General features: G+C 39.9%; 1 protein-coding gene across 1 annotated transcript in view; it reads right to left on the bottom strand.

The window, feature by feature from the left end:
* Positions 1–26,196, bottom strand: part of sh3d19.S (SH3 domain containing 19 S homeolog) — a 44,577-nt gene extending 18,381 nt beyond the window's left edge. Inside the window, exons 1-7 of the mRNA XM_018243270.2 lie at positions 25,476–26,196; positions 12,857–12,896; positions 7,528–7,568; positions 7,173–7,215; positions 5,484–5,619; positions 2,515–2,704; positions 454–1,437 (exon numbers count right to left, since the gene is read on the bottom strand). Of these exons, the coding sequence (XP_018098759.1) occupies positions 454–1,437; positions 2,515–2,704; positions 5,484–5,619; positions 7,173–7,215; positions 7,528–7,568; positions 12,857–12,896; positions 25,476–25,578 (1,537 nt within the window). The 5' untranslated portion in view covers positions 25,579–26,196. The remainder of the gene's footprint in view (positions 1–453; positions 1,438–2,514; positions 2,705–5,483; positions 5,620–7,172; positions 7,216–7,527; positions 7,569–12,856; positions 12,897–25,475) is intronic.
* Positions 26,197–26,399: the final 203 nt, after the last annotated feature.

The raw sequence follows: 26,399 nt of genomic DNA, 5'->3' as shown, positions 1-26,399 counted from the left end.
CACACTGTTTGGATAAAAGGAGATGGTAACAACTTTAAAGGTGAAGCAGTATCCCGTTTATAGAGTGTGTGTGACCACCCAAAAATAAAAAATACTACACTATATTAGTCTATTTTCCTTTTGTCTAATCCTCAAGATGTTTTGAGCAAAAGGCATCTACATTTACATTACATGAAGTTGCTACAGTTTCCCTGTTTCTTTCAAGAAAACCATAGATTTAGGATTATCATAGGATTAAAACAGGCAAAACATATTTCACCACATTCACGGCATTCGTGTTGAACAACGCGGTATCCTTCCCCTTTCATTTATTTCACATAGCAAATTCTACAGGTATCATTAGTTTAAACGCTGCCTCTGCTGCAAGATCCAAATTGCAAGGCTGAAATATTGCCCCTCAGAATTAGCCTATTTTTAAAGGACTAAATAAACAATCAGTTTTGCTACACTTACCAGTATTGGCTTTTGAAACATTTGTGACTTCTGGACTGGGGAGCAGAACAGGAGATAAAGCATCATCATCAAAACTGATCAGATCTAGTTCACCAACTGGTTTGTTCTGTGCAGCAGGTGGTGGAATATGGACTGCAGGTAGTTCGGATGTTGAGAAAGCTTTGGCTTGCGTGGCTACAAAAGGTTTTGGAGCAGCATGTGGCCTGGGTACTGCTGTTGGCAAGACTGGGGGCTCACTCTGCAAGAGTTTCTTCGGAAACATAGGCCTGGGAGCTGGAATGGGCACTTTCCGTTCCGCATCTTGAATGTTGTTGTTTAAAGACAGCGAGGTCCCAAGAACAGGATCAGAAAATTCACTGCTACTGCTTTTAGCTAACCCAGGCTTTGGTTTCTTTGGCAGTCCTGGCTTGTCTGTGCCACCTGCATCGGGTAGTTTAGATGGAGCAAACCCTTCCCTTGGGATAACTTTTAGTTTATTGTCGTTTGCCAGCTCCCATTCACCAGATGTCTTGTTGGAGACTGGCTTAGGAGCAGGTGTAGGCTTAACAGCACCAGAGCCCCTGTTGTTGAAGGTACGTGGCACTATTTCTGGTCTTCTAGGCGGCTCTGAAGCATCAGTCTGACTCTCAAAAGCTTTAATCCTTGAAACAATAATGTTTTGGCTTCTTTCATGGCTCATATTGTTTGCTTCAAAAAAGCGGTCATCAAAACTAGAGCAAGGATGAATTGAAGGGTGCTCTCCCTCAGGTGTGGACTGGACAAATTGTTCACCGTTTTCTTGATAAATACTAAGAAAATTGTTTGCTACAGGTCTGAGGTTGGATTTTGTCCTTGGCCTTGGCACTGGGGGTCTAAAGGCATTAGCATCGTCTTGCCTGACAATTATCTCTGTGCTGTTACAAACGGATACCTGTTGAGTACTGTTATTTACATTGCTTGTCAAAAAAGTTAATGATAGACGAGATATTTCAGGAGCTTTCTGGGCTGAAAAGAAAAGAAACTGGATCAAAACAGGAAAATGTAAACTGGCTATACATGCATTGATATGCTTTGCCAATTCATACATTTTTCAGGCCATCAAACATGGCGTGATCTAAAACTGATCCTATAGAGTCAACAGGCAGTCACTCAGTACAGAAAAATCTTCACAGTCACCAATGACACATGTAGCTAAAGTTAAAGGACTGGTCCCTATGGAACTTTCAGCACTATTTATTTGTTTAGTCCACAAGCTGATGCTTGTTGCAATATATCGAACCACTGGCCAGGCCAAACTACTCATGGTTTCACATTCAGCCTGCTGCTCAGTCAGTGTGGCTAGCTTTTAATGTCAGAACTAAGAGATCCCCCCAAAAAAACACACAGTCATGTTTGTGGCCACAGAATGTAGCAACATATCCATTCAAGTTCAACCAAAAAAGTACAGTTATATTGGTGGTAGTGTTGAGACTCCAACTTCAACAATGCCTTGTATGTTCTGTGATTCTGTAAAGAGCAGATTTCTCTCTCCCATATGGCCACACTGAGCAAGGCGATATTGGGCTATCCAATCTCGAGGGGCAAATGATTGGATCACAATTCAAGTCATCAGAGTGAGGACTGTATCAAGAAGCCATTGCAGACCTTGCCTTAACAGGATTTTTATACCTGCCCCGTTTTTGGGCAGTTATTTGGGCAGTATTGTCAGCGGTCCCCTTACATGGGCCACAGACCTGTTATCTTACTGTGTATAGCCACCTTTACAGAACTGTGGAAACTTGAGTCTTTGTTACATGAGAGTTGCTTTCTGCAGTCAGGCAAAATGAGAAGACAATAGCAAAGGACAAAACTTTATGAAACTATAGAAATAAATGTATAAATACATTTATTGGAAAGTGACTTAGCAGTACATTTTCTTTTATTATGCCAAGAAATTTTTTTTTTTTGGGTGGATATCTCCTTAAACCAGATTCATAATCATACAAGATTTAGCTTTCTTCCCACTTAGATATACCCACAATGAAAAACTAGGATACGCCATATTAGAAGGAATCATTGCATGCAACACTTTTAGCCAGTTACCTGCTAGTGGTTCCTGATTACAAAAGACAGGCTGATCAATAACATTATTGGCCAGTATGTTTTGTTCTTCGTCCACCTGAAAATCAGTTTGTGTTGCACATGTTGTAGTACGTCGGGGCTCCGCATTACAGTTGGATGTGGTAACCTGCACTTGGTTGATTTCTTTAATCACCTGCTCATAGGATGGAGGCTGTTGATTGGAGATTAATGGAATATATCAGCACTTACATTTATGTTCCAGATTCACAATTGACAATGATTTGCTATAACATATATGTTATAATATGCAATATATTTAATTACTTTGTGAACAAGAATACTCAGTATAAAAAAAAAAAACCTGGCCACCAACACATACTGGAAGTGCTCTGAGCCTCAATCACAAAGAACCACCTTTTTTGAGCACTGGTGTCTTTCTGGGAAACCTTCATAGAACAATTTTGGTCCTGTACCTACACCTTACTTCCCCTAAACGATTTATCCTATATTAAGCTTGGACTAACATATTGGGAAGTAGTATGGAGGAGGAACAATGGAATAAGCTTTAGTTAAACGTGAAACACTGCACCATTAATAAGATACTGCTTGAAGCAGAATATAAAGTACTTTTTAGGTGGTATTTAACTCCTGCCAGGATAGTGAAATTTGCACCAACAGCTTCTGGAAACTGCTTCCGGGGTTGTTCTGATTTGGGCACAATGGGACACATATGGTGGACCTGCCTCCAGGCAATCAGGTTCTGGAAGTAAGTATATAACTTAATATTTTCAGTACTACATGCGAATTTGAGGAAAACCCCATTTGACACACAATTGGGAGCAGTACCAGACATGCTAACCAGGGTTCAATTACATTTTTATTATTAGCGGCAAGATATACCCTGGCTAAATCCTGGAAGCTAAAGGCAATCAACTTTCCCAACATGAAAACGAAAATAGACTGGATATCGGTTAATGAAAAACTCTCTAGTATAACCCTTAATAAACATGGCCAGTTCAAAAAAACTTGGCAACCCTAGATTGATTATACTGGATTGTCTTTTGTCATTATAGATTGTAGGTAGAGACAGGCCACTCCTTCACATATTACACTGGCATTCCTTTTATTTTGCCTTTTACGTTATTTTCTTCTTCTTTTTTTTACTTCTATTTATAATTGTGTAATTTTTATCAATGTTATGTTTTCGGATGTGCTGTGTATACAACTACAGATTAAGAATATATAAAGGGGAAGGCCCTAATTAAAACCCTGGAGATTTATGTACAGGCAGTCCCTGGGTTACGTACAGGTAGGCTTTGTAGGTTTGTTTTTAAGTTGAATTTGTATATAAGTTGAAATGCAACTTAGACAGATGTGTAAGTATTTATTTTTACCTTTCTGTGCATATTTTTTTTTATCTTTTTATGCATATTTATTTTTACCTTTTTGTGCTCTGCAGTAGACAACACACACCAGAGGGGATTGAGGCAGGTGGTTCATTAAAGCTAAATGCTAAAAAAAGCCAAGCAACCCACAGCATGTTACTGTAATAGCCTCTGTTTGTAAGTGTGGGTTTCATGTAAGTTGGAAGTTTGTAATTCGCGGACTCCCTGTAGTCACATTTTATGGGCATCGCTGCATAATGACTCACTTTCCAACAAAAGCTCTACATTTAAAAGAAAATAAGTATAAAAATACAGTCAACATTACTCTCCTGAGTTTTACAACCACAGTCTAATTCAATATTTACCATTAATTCCTATGCTTGCCCAGTGGATAAAAGGTGTATCCATCATGAAAACAACGGTGAGTTTATACAGCAGATATAGATGTCAGTCAATTAACTGAATCTACAGTAGAGTGAGTTTGTTACTAACTAGTACAATGTAGCAATAGTGAGAGGAAATGCACACAATAATCTTAGAATGCAATTGTTTATTAGGTTTGTGGATAACAAAATGTTTTGGCCTATGTCCTTTGTAATAATACAGTGTAAATGAAACATTTGACAAAGGGCCTAGCTTGAAACATGTTGTGTTATCTACCTAATAAACACTTGAAGATTATTGGGAGAGTCTCATCTCACTACTACTATATTGGATTGGATTGGCTTTACTTGGAGATCAGCACAGGGTAATAATCCAAAGATTTTCCAAGACATTGGAAAACTTTGTAGTGCAACATTTTCAACCTCATCCCACCTATTTTTCTTGTAAAAATCACTGTTATAGTTCCACATAGTTACATAGTTAAATTGGGTTGAAAAAAGACAAAGTCCATCAAGTTCAACCCCTCCAAATGAAAACCCAGCATCCATACATACACCCCTCTCTACTTTTAATTAAGTTCTATATACCCATACCTATACTAACAATAGAGCTTAGTATCACAATAGCCTTTGATATTATGCATTAACAGAATCAGCCATCACAACATCACCCGGCAGTGCATTCCACAACCTCACTGTCCTGACTGTGAAGAACCCCCTACGTTGCTTCAAATTAAAGTTCTTTTCTTCTAGTCTAAAGGGGTGGCCTCTGGTACAGTGATCCACTTTATGGGTAAAAAGGTCCCCTGCTATTTGTCTATAATGTCCTCTAATGTACTTGTAAAGTGTAATCATGTCCCCTCGCAAGCACCTTTTTCCAGAGAAAACAACCCCAACCTTGACAGTCTACCCTCATAATTTAAGTCTTCCATCCCACTAACCAGTTTAGTTGCACTTAGTCTCTGCACTCTCTCCAGCTCATTTATATCCCTCTTAAGGACTGGAGTCCAAAACTGCACTGCATACTCCAGATGAGGCCTTACCACGTGTCAAGTATTCCACCAAATCATACACTATCTGCACTTCATCTAAACTTTCCAATTCACTGATTTGGGTTGGCTTAGCTTGGGAACCTCTGCCACGAGCTTAACGCAAGATTCAAATCAGTAACATTTTAAAACCAAAAGAATTTCTCCTAGCTTGTGGATCTATGGATGCTCACCTCTGCCGGATGAGATTCACTGGGCCTCCACTGTGGGGGTGGTGGAGGAGGAAACCCCAGTCCAGCTGGTGGTCCACCATGAAACCAAGATCCAGGACCAATGGGCTCAGCAGCAACAATTGTTATCTCTGGACGTCTAGGAGAAGCATATTGATATATTTATAGATTTATATTAATGAATTAATATTAATTGTGTCACACTACGCATTTTCTTCAAAGGCATGTATATTCCAGTGGAAAATTCGACATGGCTGCCAACCTCCCTGTATGTCCACTGACAAATAAAATGTCTGCTTGTTAGTCCAAATACAGGGTAGATATCATTAAAATACATAGTTTCTAATTTTTGCACTGAAATCTGCAAATGAAATCTGCAAATGTAGTGCATGTCGGTGCATAGCATTGTTATGGTGGACAGCAGCCAATCCAGTTCTCCCCTGGTGGAGAAAACAACTGGTGCAACACAAGTCTAAGAAAACGGTAAGTAAAAGCTGTTTAAACCTTATACATTCAAACTGGGAAATATTTAAATAAAATATTATTATTTTATTTGAAGCATAGTACATATATCCTACCACCGTCAAGATTCAGTTTGGTGTTTACAGCTTAATAGCCATAATAGTCTGAACTATATGTACGTGTATTTTATCAACCATAATAACTATGTTACTGTATTACCAAGTTGGGTGTTTTACTGCAATATACACAGACCTGAACTTTGCATATGCAAATTTGAAACTACAGCAACCCCAACCCCCTGCACCCCTCCCATAACCCTGTAATGCTGACTGCCTACACTAAATTCCTTATGACTCACCCCACCCCCTTACCCAGGACACTGCATATTTGGGACAGATTCAGGCAAATTATAAACACAAAGTTAAGGTTCATTTCCCCAGTAGTTACTGACCACAAAAAAAACACATCAATAGGCAACAAATGTTCATCTGTATATGAGTGACAAAATGTCTGTAGCAGTTTAGTTTAGGTGGGGGCTAAAATGATATTACTGTGGGTCCAGATAATTTCTAATCATACTAATGGAAGGAAAATGAACTATATACTTGCACTGTATACACTGAATTCTGTACCACACTGATATGGGAAAGCAATGTAAAGTTACACTGCCCTTCCCTCTGTTACACAAAAATCATACAATCCTGGTGTTTTCTGTTTTTTTAAGGTACACAAACAGCTGTGCATGTATTGTATCTCTGCCAGGTATGTTTTTCTGTTAACTATACATTTTAAAACCAGTAACACCAAAAATAATTATTAATTTGGTTTGGCATGTCTATTGTGTGCTTTTAAAAATGCCAGTGAATTGTAGCATGTTAGTTTCCAGTTCTGCTGTGTTCAGTTATCTTTTATTTGTTCTCTATTAAAGCCCCACATCTACTGTTTTCCAAAGAAAGTTAATTACATAGTTAATACATTTTCAGAATTGCCCCTACCAGAAAAAGAAGAGGGATTTTGAGGAGCAAGCAAGTGCAAAATAAGGTTGTGGTAATGTTGCATTGGTCTCCAAGCAGGCAGATTACAGGAGGAGGACAAGCTACTGGGATAGAGTGTACTGGGGAAACTACTTGTGGGGGGCACCTTTTCAGGGGTCTCCTCCCATGGGGCCCAACAGGTGAAACTGAAGTGCTAAGCTACATCAGTAAGGAGTATATGGGGGTTAACAAGTACCTTCTCTCTCTCTGTTGTTCACTTTGAGTTGTCGTTCTTGAAGCTATGCAGAACAAAGAACACAAATAAAGATATCAGCTTTAACTTAAATCTGTGTATTACTTATGAAGCTAATTCAAAGATATTAAAATTAAAATTCCAATTCCAACATAAAAGTATATCAAAGTTAAAAAGAAAAACAAAATCAGAAAAAGAGAAAAATGACTACAAAAATGGTACACAAGTTCTTAAATAACAAAATACTATAAACAAACCAATGGAAAAAAAAATTGTATTCAGGCATTATTTAAGTTAAAGTTTTGGCAAAATATCCACAAGTGATAAAATGCTTACAAACAACAAAAGAATGACTTACTTCTCTTAATGACAGCTCTTATTGAGGACAAGGGACCTTGCCTGTTAAACAGAAAGAGAGATTGTAAAGAGGAGGATACAGATATTGCTTTCTTAAAGTACAACAGCGAACAGCAAATCTAAATATGATCGTGCAAATCTTCTATCTTCTGTAAAAGGAAAACTAAGTCTGTTCCATGATCTCCATCCAAATTGGAGCTGGCTCTATGCAATCTCACGCAACACAAAAATGTCACGCAACAACCCTTTCCAGCCCTGCCCTGCAATGGAGGGAAGTTCTTTATAGGATCTGCTTTCTATTTGCCATGCATTCTGCTCCAACGAAACAGGCTTTAAGGGAAGTACTAATGCAGAAAAGCTTTTAATATGCTGCACTTATACAAGATAATAAACAGCACAAAATACCTACATGAAAGAGTGCATACAGCCCTACACTGTCTGTGCAAGCCCCTCTTTTCAGCCAGATAACCATGACCTCCCTGAGACAAGGGAGCAGATGTATTTGTTTATCTGCAAGAGATTCAGCTCTCAAGCCCAAGTCTCCAGATGACTGTTCCCATGAGAGCTGCATACATTTAGCAATACACATTTACAGTGTCATGAAAACACACGCCACAAGTATTTAGTTAAAGGGATACGGTCATGGGAAAAACATTTTTTTTCAAAATGAATCAGTTAATAGTGCTGCTCCAGCAGAATTCTGCACTGAAATCCATTTCTCAAAAGAGCAAACAGATTTTTCTTATATTCAATTTTGAAATCTGACATGGGGCTAGACATTTTGTCAATTTCCCAGCTGCCCCTGGTCATGTGACTCGTGCCTGCACTTTATGCTTTCTGGCAGGCTGCTGTTTTTCCTTCTCAATGTAACAATATGTCTCAGTGGGACATGGGTTGTTACTATTGAGTGCTGTTCTTAGATCTACCAGACAGCTGTTATCTTGTGTTAGGGAGCTGCTATCCGGTTACCTTCCCATTGTTCTTTTGTTTGGCTGCTGGGGGGAAAAGGGAGGGGGTGATATCACTCCAACTTGCAGTACAGCAGTAAAGAGTGATTGAAGTTTATCAGAGCACAAGTCACATGACTTGGGGCAGCTGGGAAATTGACAATATGTCTAGCCCCGTGTCAGATTTCAAAATTGATTATAAAAAAAAATCTGTTTGCTCTTTTAAGAAATGGATTTCAGTGCAGAATTCTGCTGGAGCAGCACTATTAACTGATTCATTTTGAAAAAAATTTTTTTTCCCATGACAATATCCCTTTAAGAAAACATACATACATTTAAAAGTATAAAAGTAAACCTTACAGCATATATATCATTTAACAGCAGAACATTAATTTTACTAATACAGTTAAAAAGCTTGTTGTACCACAGATTCCCTCACATCACTTTCTGACTTAATGAAGCCTATGGAAGCAACACACTACAAAGTATTGTAGTTTATTTATGACATCGATGGTGAGTTGCTCTTAGGGAGAACCCAAAATGGTCAAATCTTCACAAAATAACCTATAAATATGTACATAAAAGCCCTATATCGGTTTGTCGATTTAGCTGAACAATTGCCAAAAATTCTGTTTTCTTGCTACTTGTATATGTTTCATAATGTCCACAATAACCTTTGACTGTTCCAGTTGCTGACATATGCTATTAATTAGGTTTTGTTTATAAAGAAAAACTGGCTTCTTCCAAGGCAGAAATATAAAAGTTAAGTTAAGACCACCCCTCTGAGTCCTCAAATGAACACCATTCCCAAGTATTATCTGCTTAGTCAGCAAATTGCTACATGAATTAAAATAATAGCAGCACTAAGATATTGTTCAGGTGCCTGCCAAATAATTCTTCTCTGCAAAGGTTTTGATGAGCCAGAACTTGCAGTCTGCTTTACGTTACATTTAGAACTGATCCTCTGCACAGCAGTCAATACACACATTCCCTTACATTTTAATTCCATCCAGCTTGTACATCAAGGGGAAAGGCTTAACGGGGTTGTTCACCTTTGAGTTAATTTTTAGGAAGATGTAGAGAATAGTATCCCAAGACACTTTGCAATTAGTTTTCATGTTTTATTATTTGTGGTTTTTGAGATATTTAGCTTTTTATTCAGCAGTTCTTTAGTTTGCAATTTCAGCAATCTGGTTGCTAGGGTCCAAATTACCCTAGCAACCATGCATTGGTTTGAATAAGAGACTAGAATATTAGAGGATCTGAATAGAAAGATGAGTAATAAAACATAGCAATAACAATACATTTGTAGCCTTACAGAGCATTTGTTTTTCAGATGGGGGTCAGCGACCCCCCCATTTGAAAACTGGAAAGAATCAGAATAAATAGACAAATAATTCAAAAACTGTAACAAATTAATAATGAAGACCAATTGAAAAGTTGCTTAGAAATGGCTATTCTATAACATTCTAAAAGTTAACTTAAAGGTGGACCACCGGATTAGGGCTATAACATGTGGCATTTTCGCCACTGGCAGAAAAACATGGTGGACACCATGTAGAACCACCCTATTTCAGTAAGCAGTGAGATGAATAACATTTTCCTGTCACTGCTTACAGACACAGAGTGGTATTGCTGTTTTCCCTATTGGTATTTGTTTTGTTGTGTGAGATAATGGCATGTGTGAGACATCTCTAAAAGATCTACAATCTAGACATATGCAAAAAGGGCTCTGTGCTGCCAGGAGTCTTCCACTATTCCTTCTCAGGGAGTTTTGGGCATTTTGAGGTTCGTGATGCAGGTGTATTTTGGAGACATCATGAGGAACTTTTTGTAGGAAATTGTATCTCCCGAGAAAGCTCTTAATTGAACAGTTCAGTGTAAAAATAAAAACTGGGTAAATAGATAGGCTGTGCAAAATAAAAAATGTTTCTAATATAGTTAGTTAGCCAATAATGTAATGTATAAAAGCTGGAGTGTCTGGATGTCTAACCCAATAGCCAGAACACCACTACTTCCTGCTTTTCAGCTCTCTAACCCAGAGTTAGTCAACAACTTTAAGGGGGGGCCACATGGGATATAAATGTTCAGTGAGTTTGCAATTGATCCTTAGCATTCAGCTCAGATTCAAAAGCAACAGTTATGACCCATAAGCCCCCCCTCAAGTCACTGATTGGTTACTTCCTGGTAACCAATCAGTGGAAACCAAGAAAGCCACAAAGCAGGAAGGAATGTTTTGGCTATTATGTTAGACATTCAGTCACTCCAGCCTTTATACATTACATATCTGGCTAACTTTCTATATTAGAATTTTTTTTTTTGCACAGCCTATTTATTTACCCAGTTTTTATTTTTACACTGAACAATTCCTTTAAAGGAGAACTAAACACTCTCCAAATTTCTTTACAAATACTTCTGCATAGTTAATAAATGCCCATCGCTGAATCTGTTAACAACAAATAGCTACACAGATTTTGGATTACACCGATTCCCTTGTGTCAGAAAACTCTGTTTATGGGCATTTATGCTGAGATGAGGTGACACTAGGGGGCAAGAGAATTTGCATAAAGATTTACTGCTGAGCTGAAAAGTAGGGATGCACCGAATCCAGGATTCGGCCAGGATTTGGCCTTTTTCAGCAGGATTCAGATTCGGCCGAATCCTTCTGCCTGGACGAACCGAATCCGAATTTGCATATACAAATTAGGAGCTGGAGGGAAATTGCGTGACTTTTTGTCAGAAATCAAGGAAGTAAAAAATGTTTCCCCTTCCCACCCCTAATTTGCATATTCAAATTAGGGTTCGGATTCGGTTCAGTATTCGGCAGAATCTTTCATGAAGGATTCGGGGGTTCGGCCGAATACAAAAAAGTGGATTCGGTGCATCCCTACTGAAAAGGGAGACTAAGGATTGTGTATGTGCCTGCTTGGTATGAGAATATATTGCACATATCAGTGTTGCTGCTGTGATCAAGTAAAGGGAGAGCTGTTCTATATCACTGCTTGTCTTTGGAATGGGGTTCATTCAGGGGCTGACTACAGGAAAAGGTATTGTAAGGTCTGTAGGGGTCAAAAAGAATTGTGCTTAGCTGACCATTTTTGACCATAGTTAACGAAACAAAAAAAAATTAAATGTTGCATAATAAAACAGAAAAGTCAGTTTTAAGAAAAAAAAATCAACTTTTTTATTTTTTAAAATATATTTGTAGATGCCATTGAAACCAGTATCTCTCTGTCCCTTGCTCTTCTCTGCACTGGCTTCTTCTGACTCTTGAAACAATGTAGCAGATGCCAACCGATTAAAGGAACAGTGACATCAAAAAATAAGTGTTTTAACGTAATAATATAATGCAGTGTTGCCATGCACTGGTAAAACTGCTGGTTTGGCATCAGAAACACTACTATTTTTTATATAAATAAGCTGCTGTGTAGCAATGGGGGCAGTCATTCAAAGGTGAAAAGGCTCAGATAAGCTCTGTAGCACATAATGGTGTTATCTGTTATCCACTATTTATCCTGTGCTATATGGCCTTTTTTCAATTTCTGCCATTGCTACACAGCAGCTTGTTTATATGAACTATAGTAGTTTTACCACTGCAGGGCAACAGTACAAGATATTTTCAAAACACTTCCATTTTTTGGTGTTACTGTTCCTTTAACAGACCTGTGCAAAAGCATCCAAGTCATTGTGGGAAATTGACAGTTGGCTGGAGATGCATGCTACTTTGTTTCAAGAATCAAAATCAGCTGTGCATTTCCAGTCGTTATTACGTTTAAAATAAAATAACTTTAAAACCAACATAAATGACAACACTATAAGATCTTTAGCTAAACATACACATAGATGCTTTTGAAAAGGATTAAAGATGAACTGGTTGAGACAGCTGGATTGTGGCAAGGCATTAATAAATACACACAGTACAGTACACTGTTAATATATTAACCACTTATATTTTCGAAAATGAAGGTCTAGATTGAAGCCCAAAGCATACAGTATAACTTTGCAAAGGATCTTGTGATTGCTAAAACATGACAATTAGTGATGGGCAAATCTGTGCCGTTCGCAAAACGCATTAAAGTCAATAGGCGTCAAAATAATTATATATATAAATAATGTGCTACTATTTTGTCCAAATGTATTAAAGTCAATTGGGCGAATTGTCTCTGCAGTTCCGCAAATTAATTCGCTTTGCGCAAACGCAGAAAATCGCCACAAATTCGTGTCTGGCAAATTTATTCGCCCATCATTAATGACAATCCAAAACAATCAACAGTTTTGAAGTGATCCAACCTTTTTCCTGCAGGTATTTGCATATTATAAAACAATCTGCCTAAGGCACCACAAGTTATTTTTCTGTCATTATAATTCTTGTAAAGTTCTTACCCAGGAAATCGGTGCTCTGGTTTATTTCTTTCGGGGCGTTCTGGAATGAGAAAGAAAAGACTAATTAAAAAAAATGTTTAACTGTTTCCATAATTTCCTTTTCCTTTTCCCTTATTTTACATTGTTGTTTTGTGGTCCCACCTATGTATTAAAGGTATACTGTCATGGGAAATGAATCAGTTAATAGTGCTGCACCAGCAGAATTCTGCACTGAAATCCATTTTTAAAAAGAGCAAACAGATTGGTTTACATTCAATTTTAAAATCTGACATGGGGCTAGACATATTGTCAGTTTCTCAGCTGCCCCCCAGTCATGGGACTTGTGTTCTGATAAACTTTAGTCACTCTTTACTGCAAGTTGGAGTGATATCACCCCCTCCCTTTTTCCCCCCCAGCAGCCAAACAAAAGAACAATGGGAAGGTAACAAGATAACAGCTCCCTAACACAAGATAACAGCTGCCTGGTAGATCTAAGAACAACACTCAATAGTAAAAACCCATGTCTCACTGAGACACATTCAGTTACATTGAGAAGGAAAAACAGCAGCCTGCCAGAAAGCATTTCTCTCCTAAAGTGCAGGCACAAGTCACAGGACGAGGCAGCTGGGAAATTGACAAAATATCTAGCCTCAAGTCAGATTTCAAAATTGAATATAAAAAAATCTGTTTGCTCTTTTGAAAATGGATTTCAGTGAAGAATTCTGCTGGAGTAGCACTATTAACTGATGTGTTTTGAAAAAAACATGTTTTCCGATGACAGGATCCCTTTAATTATTTTTCTTATCTACAAGCTGGACAGGGATGTCAAAAAACCAGCTAGCGGAGGGCCAAGGGACCTATTAAATCTAAGGGTACTGTATGTGAATAAAGTGAACTAATATACAAAGTAGCAGTTAACTGTATCCTGATAAAAGTGGTCCTAGTGTGTGTGTGAATGTGACAGGGACATTAAATTGGAAGCATGGCTTAAAGTGAATGACGTATGATCTTTGAGAAGTACTGTAGAATAGGTCGGCGCTATATGAATAAATAAATAAAAATATAAACAGAAAATAATAATGCAAGTATTTTAGTCTTTTGTATTTAAATGCCATGAAAGCACTAGTCCACAGAAAACCAACAAAAGATCTGTCTGTATGCAGAACTAGAAATAAACCTGAACAAGCTGCACAGCCAGCAGAACTTTTGACAGATAAAGTGACAATGGCCTGTTAGAAACAGAAAGTCACAACCAATTTTTCACAGAGTGAATGTTAACCGAAACAAACTTGGTACCCATTTTTGTATTTGTCTTCTGTTCAGAAATGTCTCTTTTAACCCTTACATAGCTTTTGTTCACTGCAGAATTCATGTGATATGCAGCTAGACGCAAGAAGCCATAGTAATTGGTCAGAATTACGCACTAGGAGGCCAAACCTGTCAGTAAGGCCAGTTGTAGTTACCAATGCAAGAACTAAAATTAGATACAGAAACTGCTGAGAAAGTGATTCCATGCAGCTGTATCCTCATCCTCAGGTCATTCTCAGATCAGAGCTGGAGTTTTAAAAAAAACACATGCATCCCCCCCCCCCCCATTCTATGAATCATGGTTGGCTTGGATTTGCGACGGGATGGGGAGAAAGAGGGAGAGCAGACAGGTCCCTAACATCTGGAAATGTGCTATACTGCTCAACAAATCCTTTATAGGAACATTTTACACATTAACCCCTTTACTCTGATTTTTCCCTGGTGCATTTTTATTCCCAAGCACATAGCACCTTCTTTGTTATAGATTTGTTCTTGAAAGTACAGAGTATAGGTGAAAACACCCTTTAAATTTAATAAGTGTATACATATATAAAAACACACACACATCCATGTTTTTCCACTTGAATAGGCCACCTATAACAATATAGTACTGTACAGTAACTATGGACAAAACAGCTTTTAGGCCAGTCCATGGTGCAGGGCTTCTGTTAGTACTGAACTGTAACTCTATTCACCCTGATAGCCATTAGGTGTTTGAGGAAATAAATTTGTTCTTCAGCAAAAGATCAAAGTAAGCAGGATGGCATTTTGCACCATTATATCTCATTTCTCACAGTCATAGCCATTATCCCTCCTACTACAGACACTGCTGGGCTATAATCCCTGCTACTACAGATGTAGCTACGCGATTACACCTACTACTATAGGCTCTGCTGGGCTATTAAGCCTTCTACTACAGACACTGCTGGGCTATAATCCCTGCTACTACAGATGTAGCTACGCGATTACACCTACTACTACAGGCTCTGCTGGGCTATTAAGCCTTCTACTACAGACACTGCTAGGCTAGGCTGTCATGGGAAGGGGGGCAAGAGGGAATGCCAAGTGATGGAGTGCTTACCAGGTCTGCCCCCTGCAGTCCAGATCTGTTGTATAGTAGTTATGCTAATGATTAATGGCTATTTTCCCTTATACAATGGGCTCCACTGAAGTTCTAGTAGTCCTGCTTATGCAGGTGCTCAAGTGCCCCCCGATAATCTAAGTTATGAATATTGGCATTTTAACAAATGTGTCTGTCCTTCTTTAAAGTATAAAAATATGACATGAAAAAGGTGGTGTTGTACTACCAGTGGAGTTTGTATAGTTCAATTTCTGTAGGATATGCACAGGTTAAAGGTTAATGATGGTTTAATAGAAGTGGCACAACTTAATAATAGGCCATGTAGCAGAATTGTTAGGTCTCCCTGCCTTCCCACACCATCTGCATCAATACCCCTAGGAACCCAGTAGCTACAGTGTCTATTCTCTGCATTTTTTTTCCCTAAAGGTGGCCATAGACGTAGAGCTCCACTAGTTTGGCAATGTCGTCAAACGAACGGATCTCTGCCCGATATGCCCACATTGAAGTGGGCGATATCGGGCTGATCTGATCGTGGGCCCTAGAGCCCAACAATCGGATCATAATGCAGGGCGGGCGGTTGCGGGACCACATACATGCAGAGATGCGGCTGCAATCAGACGGGATTTTTTAATCTGCACGATGGAGATCTGGCAAACTTTCGGCCAGATATCGGTCGGGAAAGTCGGTCAGATGGTCCCACTCATGGGCCATTAAGACACTTTCCACAGATAGATTGCTGTATGTGTCAAAGACCATATGTCATTGAGGGGGAAAAAACAGACTCAGTCTGTCGGCAGCTTTTATCGGCCCTTGTATGGGGGCCTTAAATCTTGACTATTTTCATCACTTGCAGTTATGAGCTTTGCCACATCACTTGTGCCAACAAATGAAGTGAAAACAGGGTTCTGCACTGAACAAAAGAAAAAAGTTTTCCAGCCAGAAGAGAAAACATTATGGCAAAGGCACAATACTAGAGAAAGTTGTTTTTAGAACTAGTTAAACATGCCATGTGGTTATGTTTCATTCACTGCAACTGTCAGCTTTATGCCAGGGAGTGCCACAGGCAGCGATGCTGGACGGACTGATTCAATTTCCTGCCCCTTTAATAAAGGATTAGGTTTTACCATGCAACACAATATATGTAAGAGTAACTGCTTTTAATTGCAGTATGTGCAATAGGCAACAATTACCCTATTCTCAAGAATTGTTATTTTGCAAAACAGTCCTTTTATCATCAACACAAAAGCAGATAATGATATCTGTAACTAACAATGAAAAGTGCAAATAAGCCTCGCCTTATATATTCAGTACACAGGCAGCTTACCTATCTTTAGTTTGATCCATAAATGTCACTCTTTGCATGAGCACATTCAGTCCCTGCCAATGCTCACACTGTTCCCACACCGTGTAATGCAGCATAGAGAGCTGGGTGCCTGTGCGGGACTTACAGATCAACTCCCAGAGATGGAAGTGCAGTTTTTCAGTAAGAAAAAGGGAGGCGGGGAGTGAGGGACTGGCTCTCATGTTTGTTACATCTGATTGGAAAGAGTGAACTGGTCAAAGATCTCTGTATGAATGCAGTCATTGAGGAAGTTTACATGGTCCTCCTCAATTTCCGCACTCAAAAACAGGGGAAAACATAACACACACGCACATTAGCATGCTGTCCATACCTAGAGCTGTTTTTTCCTCTTACAATAAAGCAGAGGTACCCAGTCTGAAACCAGTCAGCCTTAAATGTGCTATATAAAAAAAAGTAACTAAAACTAAAGGGCAACTAAAGCCTATAGTGGCAATGCTACTGATTGGTACTTGATTTGAACACCATAATAAAAAAATCTAAAATTCATTTCACCCCTTCCCAAAACAGTTGTGCCCTAGGCAGGTGCCTCTGCTACCTGCTAATATTTCAAGCCTCGCAAAGACATTACAGGGCCAATAGCTTACAATCTAAGAGGAAAAGGATACGTGAAGGAGGTATATTCATCACAGAGTTATGTTGGAGAGTGCCACGGTCCCCTAGTGTGAAATTCTGCCACTCTCCATTTATTTCTATGGGATTTTTAAAAAAGTATTTCTCAATTCATGAAAGTTCACCCTTTGATAAATATACCTTTCAAAATCCCATTAAAATGAATGGAGAGTGGCGGAATTTCAATCTAGCAGACTATGGCTATTGACACTTTTTGATAAATGTACCCCAAGGTGTTGGGATGAGCAAGGTCAGTGACCAGATAGTGAGAGATATGGAAATAGCAATCAATCTTGGCCTGTGGTATATCATAAATGAATTCTATGATAGATTAGGGTCAGTTTAGGGTGCATTAAGGTTAATTAATGGGACCTGGTTTGCCAACCCAACAGGTGACAAAATTGCATTGTCCAGAATTGCAGTGTCCAATTCTAATTGTGCAAGATTCAGCGGTTTTGGACATGGCCATTCTAGGAAGGACCAAGACAAATGTATTATGACAGCCCCTTATACACAGGCAACAACATGTCTGAGAGACTTGCTGAAAGTCAGCTGGAACATGGGAAGTAAGGGGTGAATCTGTACTGAATGTGTGTATGATAAGAGGTCAAAAGTGTGGTGTTGAGAAGTAGATTAGAAGGGGGTAATGAGTAGTTTGGAGAGTACTTGCACATCCAGACTGGCATGGCGGCTGTATTGTGCTACTTATTAGTTGCCTCTTAAATCCAATGTAAAAGTGTAAAAAACTAACATTAAAGTAAATGAGTACCTCTGTTATACATTATTAGCGTACTTGAAAATTACAAAGGGGCATATTTATTAGCATTGGAGACAAATGTCACTGGTGATGTTGCCTACTGCAATTAGATTTGGACAGACCTACAAGTCTGAAAACAAAAGCAAAGATCTGATTGCTTTGGTGGTTGCTATGGGCAACTTTACTGGTGATGTTTGTCTGTCCTGTTAATAAATACACCCAATCGAATGCCTCTGTTATACATTATTAGTGAGCTTTAAAACACCTAGGTTTCATAACCTGTAACTAACTACAGAATTAATTCTCAGTGATTTCGAATATCCTTAGATTTTATAATTGGGGTACATGATTGACTACAGAAGTTAACTATGGAAGGGTACTCTAAAATAGTTATTGTGGTTGCTTCTTGCTTCCCCCCCAACAGGCTAACGATTCATCTGAGAAGTTTGAGCTCTCAAACAGATTGCTATTAACAGCGTGCTGCCCAACAAGTCACGGAGCCTAGGCCTAGGGTCTTACCATTCTAAGTCACTAGTATCTGGGTAGTAGCTTGGCTTTAATATGGCTGGCTTGCTATAATTAGGGGTATCCAATGCAGGAAGAAAAAAATCAGCTACTGATTTATAGGATGAAGATTGCTTTATCATCGATATATATATTGCCAAAGGCCAGTGGATATGCTGCAAGGTTTTTTTGGTACCGTTTTTTTTTACTCTTTATTCATTGTGTTTTTCCAACAAATACATACATTGTATGGTACAGTTTTCGGAAGAGGTTTGTGTTACATACTGCAAACCTGCTAATGAACATATATTGCTCTGCCAGCCTTCTTATCTCCAGGCTAGTATGGGATAGTGAGCACACCTTACTACAAGTGACTAAGGCTTAGATTTATCAAAATGTGAGATTAGAGTTTACCACTGAAAAACTTGCCGAGTTCCTATTAATGCCTATGTTTTTTTTTTTTTTTTTTTACAAACGTGTGTATCATTTTGAGAAGGTTGGCTGGGGGGGGATTTACAAATCAGGAGGAAGGATATTTTTGGTGTAAAAGTGGTGTTAAAAGTGGTGTAAATACTATCTCCGTATTCACAAACAGAAATCCACCAAAATACCCACAACCGCCACTTTTCATATTCTGCTGAATACAGACATTTTTGTAAATTTATTGTTAAAATGTCAGATATGGAAAACAACATTTTTACCAACATTTTCTCCCGACATTTTTAAAATGGAGTAAAGTTCAGTGTAACTCTTCCACCTGTGTGAGCATTGTTTCCTTCAGTCTCCATTCACCCCACTTAGATGCAGTACGGAGACTTATGGACAGATATGTTATCCAAAAAACTCCAGGTCCCGAGCATTCTGGATAACAGGTCCCATACCTGTACTATGTAATTACTATAAAACATTCAGTAGTGGTGCTGGTGTAATCTTGTAGCCTACAGGTTGATGAAATGGTTTTCAAATAATACACATATATAAATAATTACATTTTCTTTTTTTTTTGCCTGCCCCCTTTTCCCATTGACTTCTTTTATTTTATACCTTAAACTATACTCTAGACTAAACATGTAAATAGTTCCTTATTTACTCATTTTTAGTTAATGTATTAGTTGTTCCATGCTGAATGTTCTTGCTGTGCCTGAGACTATGTCAATGCTGCTGGCACCCTCTAGTGGATCCACTGAATTTTAAACCATCTTATAAATGCCATTCTGCCATCATAATTTCTTTAATTCAATATGCCCTTTTAATGGTTTTATACAAATGTGTCATGCTTGACAAATTTGCTGACTTTTTACAGGAATAAAATAGAACCACGGTTGTACCAAAAAAACTGTTATAACATTACCCCCCTTAAAAATTCCAAGCTGGAGTGGTGTATGGACAAAAAGTGAAATCATTCACAGTGCAAAATAAAAACTGAAGACCAACAGCAGTTTGTCTCACAATACATAACACTAAATACTAATATTACATCTTGATAACAGCTGAGCATACGCCTGCATGTGATTTTGTAATAGCAGAATCCTTTATTAAGGGAACTGAATGCCTTACTATTTGTTTTGGGGTTTTTTTCCAAGTAGTCAACTTTTTTCCAAACCTAAATTATTTAACTATAGGGACTAGGTTCAATAGTTTAATGGTTTATGCTACAGAATGTAACATATGTGCAGTATTTAAAGGGGAACTATTGTGAATATGAAAATTTAATATAAGCTTCATCATACTGAAATAAGAAACTTTCTAAATACAATCAATTAAAAATTCTGCATCATTTCCGAAATAATTAAGTTTATCTTCACTATCTTTCTCTCTGCTTCTGTTTCTCTTTATTCTGTCTTCATGCAGGAGTTGGGTGTCAGATAATCATGGACAGTTAGATCCAATATATCTTATAGAGTGGCTACTTTTGTCAAGAAAATATATTAGAGCTCACTCTATTAAAATCAGCAGAAATCCTGTCTCTCTACATGCAGAATTTGTGCAAAGGGCAGTTATTTTGTTAGATTTTGTTTGTACTGGAATCAGTTATATGAGTGAGTTCTAATACATCTGCTAGGAAAGGGAGCCTCCTTATAAGACATATTGGATCATTCATCTGACACCCAACTGCTGCATGAAGACAGAATGAAGAGAAACAGATACTGAGAGAGGAATAGTGAATACAAACGTGATTATTTAAGAAACGGTACAGAATTTTTAATTGATGTATTTAAAAAGTTTCTTATTTCAGTGTGATGAGGCTCATATTAATTTTCGCTATAGTTTCCCTTTTTATAGTTAAAATGCCAGAATGTAATGTTTGCAGGGAATTTCAAGCTTGCTGAACTTGTTCTAGGCTATGATGCATACAAGGATGTGAAAATGTTGAATACATGGCTGAATTGTAGTGGCGTTGTTTCCTTTTGCTTAATGTAGCTGTGATATGAGTCATTAGCAGCATACACTCCCTAGAAAAATACCAACCCAACCCAATCATCTTATCATAGTTGATCTGTGACAGTGCAGAATATTACATATTTTAGTGTTGTAAAGTAACTATACCCAACATACAAGATAACTCCTAATGCTTTATTTATTTATTTAACCACATGACCTAAAAGCCATACATTTAGAGGGCCAATACCTTTCTTGAAGGGAAAATACAGCCTAATTTGAAAGCCAAGTAATAGAAGAAATGAAAATGCTATCCCCATATGTAATGAAAGGCACAAAGTTTGACCAGGTGTAAGAACCCATAGCAACTAATGAGATGTTAGAAGGATGAGGCTCTTTAGGGTAGGGACACACTGGGCGATTTGGGGAGTTTTAGTCGCCTGGCGACTAATCGCCGCGACTTTTCTCCCCGAATGCCTCCCCTCGCTCTGCGCCTGGCTAAAATGAAAAATCGCCTGCGCTAATCACACGCGGCGATTCGTTTTCCGAAGTCGCCCGAAGTTTCCTCGTGAGGCAACTTCGGGCGATTTCGGAAAACGAATCGCCGCGTGTGATTAGCGCAGGCGATTTTTCATTTTAGCCAGGCGCAGAGCGAGGGGAGGCATTCGGGGAGAAAAGTCGCTGCGATTAGTCGCCAGGCGACTAAAACTCCCCAAATCGCCCAGTGTGTCCCTACCCTTAAGGGTAAGACAAAACATGAAAGACCGCTCAAGCTCTCCTCTATCCAGGTGCTCAGTCCTCAGTGTCCCCACTGTATAAATGTGATAAACTTGAGAAGTTGGACGGCACTTCTGGAAAGGGCTTTATTATAGCAGTATGCTGATAACACCCAACACGTTTTGGGATCGACTCCCTTAATCATAGGTATCATAGCTATACCTATGATTAAGGGAGTCGATCCCGAAACGCGTTAGGTGTTATCAGCATACTGCTATAATAAAGCCCTTTCCAGAAGTGCTGTCCAACTCTTTAAGGGTAAGGTCATAGCTGGATATTCGGGGAGATTTAGTCACCCGGCGACTAATTGCCTCTTCTTTGGGGCGACTAATCTCCCCGAACTGCTTTCTCGTGTCTTCTGCCTGCTTCAAACAAAAAAACGAAGTTTGAAGTTTCCTACTCGTGAGGCGACTTCGCAAATTGAACCCCCGCGAGTGCATTGCCGCAGGCTTTTTTTCATTGAAGCAGGCAGAAGACACGGGAAAGCAGTTTGGGGAGATTAGTCGCCCCAAAGAAGAGGCAATTAATCGCCGGGCAACTAAATCTCCCCGAATCTCCAGGTGTGCCCTTAAGGGTAAGTTCACACAGGGCATTTTGAGGAGATTTGGTCGCCTGGCGACTAATCGCCTAGTTTTGCGGCGACCAATCTCCCCAAACGCCTTCCCTGTTCCTGCGCCGGCTAAAATGAATCACACGCGGCGGGTTCGTTTTCCGAAGTCACCCGAAGTTGCCTCACAAGGAATTTTAGCCGGCACAGGAACAGGGAAGGCGTTTGGCGCCGCAAAACGAGGCAATTAGTCGCCAGACGACCAAGTCTCCCCAAAACGCCCTGTGTGAACTAACCCTTAAGGTGGCCATACACGGGCCGATAAAAGCTGCCGACAGACCCGGCAGCTTACTGGCCCGTGTATGGGCCCCCCCGACGGGCTTCCCCGATCGAGATCTGGCCGAAAGTCGGCCAGATCTCGATCGGACCGCCCGTTCCCATTCATTAGGATCAGATCGTTGGGCCCTAGGGCCTCAAGGTGGGCATATCGGAGAGAGATCCGCTCTTTTGGCGACATCACCAAACGAGGAGATCTCTCCGTGTATGGCCACCTTTAGACAACTAAAAGTCTAAACGTAAACACAATGTAAGGAAAACCAGTACTTTCTGACTGAGCGAAAGAACAGAACTTCAATAACGGATATATCAGTCCATAAGGTTCTGGCTGGTGGTGCTGGCCTAGTAGGCTCGAAACGTTGCCTTTTTGCATATGGGCTTAATAAAATAATTCTTTTTGAACACAACTGCAACCTGACTCAGTGTGCTACTGGCTTTCTTTTGGATATCGATTTGACCCAGTGACAGGGGTGGGTCTCACAGTATAGCACCTGGCACTACAAAAAGTGTGTATTTGGGAGGTGAGCCACTTGATTGGACTGGCTGGTGTTTCAGTCTGGCAGCCAGGAGCAGATTCTGAACTGTTACAATTTGCTACATTTAGTTGATACATTTCTCAGAATTATCTGTGGAATATTAGCAACTATTGTATCAATTCTAACACCCGCCTTTACTGAAACTCAGGGATTCTGCCCAACAGGGACAAAGATAACAGATGTATCAACTAAATGTATCAGTTTAAAACAATTACAGTCAGTAACCCCCCCCTCCCATAGCTTCTTTATAAAGACATAATGTAAATAATGAAACTTTACACTTGGAAATTGGTCACAAAAGAAAATAGGAAGGAATTGAAAAACGTCTTTATTTCTGGTAAACGATCTGAAAACAACTGGCAAAAGTGTTGGAAGGTGAACAGCCCCATTAATATTAAATCTACGGTGAAACACAAGGGCATAAACTTTAGCTTGAACAAAACCTTCTTTCACTGTATGAATGTATCCGCACATCAACAAAAGCAGACATATATTTGAAGAGGGTCATAACACGGTTCAGGCTTAGAAAAGCAGTTGCCAGTTATATGTATAACTGCTAGTGTGCAGAGAAGCAATATTCTGCACTTGAAATAAAAACATAAAAGGTGGACATATCCCTTAAAAATAAAAAATAAAAAAACCTTCTGCGCAGATTCAAAGTAAACCAAGGGCTACACGAGCCAGAGATTATTGTCTACAGGGTATAAATTGTTGCAAACCCACACATCCAGTAATGCTGCTGCATAATGACTTTTATTGATGAATGGTTAAAGTGCCACAATGAAAGCTTCCCAGAAACTGTATGCCAGGGGTGTCCAAACTTTTTGCAACGAGGGCCAGATTTGGTGAGGTGAAAATGTGTCGGGAAGACCATTCAGCCTGACATTCTTTGAACTATTTACAGAAAGATCCTTTATCTAGAAACCCCGTTACCGAGCATCCTTTATAGCAGGTCCCATACCTGTATTCTGAATGCACTGTAGCACTTTGCAACTTTTTTGTAAATTAAGCATGTTGATTGCACATATATATTGTTAAGTGAAGTGAACTTGCCAGACTATAAAATCATTTTCTCATCCCTCCTCTTTTTTTTAACTATTTTTCCATTTTTTTTATTTTTTCCCCTTTTACGTCTTTTTTTCTGTTTTTCCTCCTTTTCTGTTTTTTTTTTTTTGTATTTACTTATTTAAAACTTTTTATTGTTTTCTCATTTATGCTATATTTTCTTTTCTTATTCCTTTCATTTCTATATTCTATTTTTCTGACCGTAGAATGAGACCCAGTCTGACGGTCCATTCAGAAGGGAGCCCTCCAATCAATTTGAAAATCCAGGATGTATAAGTTTTAGTTAGGCGTGGGTGTTTGTAATACTGTAGCAAATATATTTTCTAATTGATGTTGTATTGTATAAACATTATCACCTGGGGGGATGAGTCGGTGACCATGCTGATGGGCATTCACAGGGACGTAACTATAGAGGAAGCAGACCCTGCGCCTGCAGGGGGGCCCAGGAGGTATAGGGGCCCCACGAGGCCCTAATTCATATACAGTTTCAATAAATATTGGTAAAACAATTCAACTGCTAAAAATTTTGGGGGCCTGAAAAATAATTTGCTGTGGGGCCCAGTAATACGCCACTGGGCATTCACAAGAAACATTAGAAGGAACATGGGTGGAATCGCAGCCTCCAGCGAGAACCCATGTTCTCCAGCGATGTCATGCGCACACAATAACGTGCGATTACGTCACTGCGCACAGTCTGCGCGGCAAAAAGATAGACGGCACTGCTCATCTACTGACTCCTGGCTCGGCTGGCCAGTTGTGTGCCAATTTTTATTCGGGTCTGTCCTTGAATGGGCGAGTCCTTGTTTAAGGCTGCGGGCCAGTCTGAAATTGAATATGGGCCGCGGCAGGAGTTTGGACATGCCTTCTATATGCATTATTGGCTATGTAGCAACTTTAATTTTGGACAGGTTCAATAGCAAACAGAATGTGTGTGGTTGAATGGCAAGCAGAATGTGCAAGATAATGGGTGAAATCGTCCAATATAAACACACACCTTCCCCAATGAGAAGATAGTTTTATCAGGTGCATCAGAATAAGGCCATTTTTATGGATTCTGGCTAGTGTTGATAATAGCAGCAATGGTAGTAGTAAGGATAGACTCTGATGAAGACCACAATAGAAGAAGTCATTATGAATATATGTTTAATTGGCCATTGGATGGAGTATACACAATCCAGATCCCCAGTGTAGAGCAGCCAGACCCTTACTGCCAGGCTCTTACTGTCAGAACCTTACTGTCAGGCTCTCACTGCCAGGCTCTTACTGTCAGAACCTTACTGTCAGGCTCTCACTGCCAGGCTCTTACTGTCAGAACCTTACTGTCAGGCTCTCACTGCCAGACCCTCACTGCTTTTCCCAGGCCCTGTCACACAGTTACCTGCCGCTTGGTTGAGGTTGGACCTCCTGTGCCTCCTGTTCCCAGCGCTGTCCCTGATCTCTCGCAGCTCCTCCTCTTCTTCCTCCAGCCAGGCTTCAGCCATCAGCAGCTGTGGGCGAGAGCATGGAAGGCTCACAAATCCAAGTCCCGTCTTGTCACCCAACGGCAGCACAAGGCCCCTGTGTAAGAAGCCGAGGCCAGACGTGAGCGCTTGTGTTTAGCGACCCCTGATCAATGGAGGCAGCAGCGCATTGGCATCTCCTTTCCTGTATCCCAGTGTCAGCCCAAGGAGGCCGCGCACCTGCTGCTGTTGCTGAGCCGCATATCCAGGGTGCCCGCCGTCTGCTGCCTCCGCTCCAGGTCCCCCTCTTTCCCTGCGGACAAACTTTGTAGCTAGTGATGTCCTATAATGCTCGCCGTATTCCCTATCTCTATCAGTCCCCTGGGAGACAGACAGCAGCACAGCCCGGGTACAAGGTGCGAGTAGGAAGAACTTCCAGGCCGGCTTCCCCTCACTCCTCCTTCCCTTCACTTTCTAAATAATCCGGTGTCAACAGGAAATTGTTCCCTTGGTTTCCCTGTGATAGTAAGACAAAGGCGGAGGGGGAGGGCGGGAGAGAAGAGGAGGAGGTACCTGCGGATTGGAGAGCAGAGCTGCTGCATGACTTGTGTCACACACACTGATTAGCGCTAATCCCGCCACTCACCTTGTCCGCACTCCTCTCACACTAATCCCGCCACCCACGGCTCTCCTCACACATGGGGTTTCTGGCACTAGAATCAGTGAAAACAATGTCAGTTACACATGTACAACTGAAGCCGCAGCGCCCACGCATTGTTGTGTCTGACACTAACGTGAAAGGAATGCGCGGCATTATCTTGTGGTAAAGGTCACATAACATTCATAGCTGTGACGTGCAGTGA

The sequence above is a fragment of the Xenopus laevis genome, chromosome 1S (genome assembly GCF_017654675.1).
Source record: "Xenopus laevis strain J_2021 chromosome 1S, Xenopus_laevis_v10.1, whole genome shotgun sequence".
NCBI classification, from domain to species: Eukaryota; Metazoa; Chordata; class Amphibia; order Anura; family Pipidae; genus Xenopus; species Xenopus laevis.
This window is presented reverse-complemented; position numbering and strand designations above follow the sequence as displayed.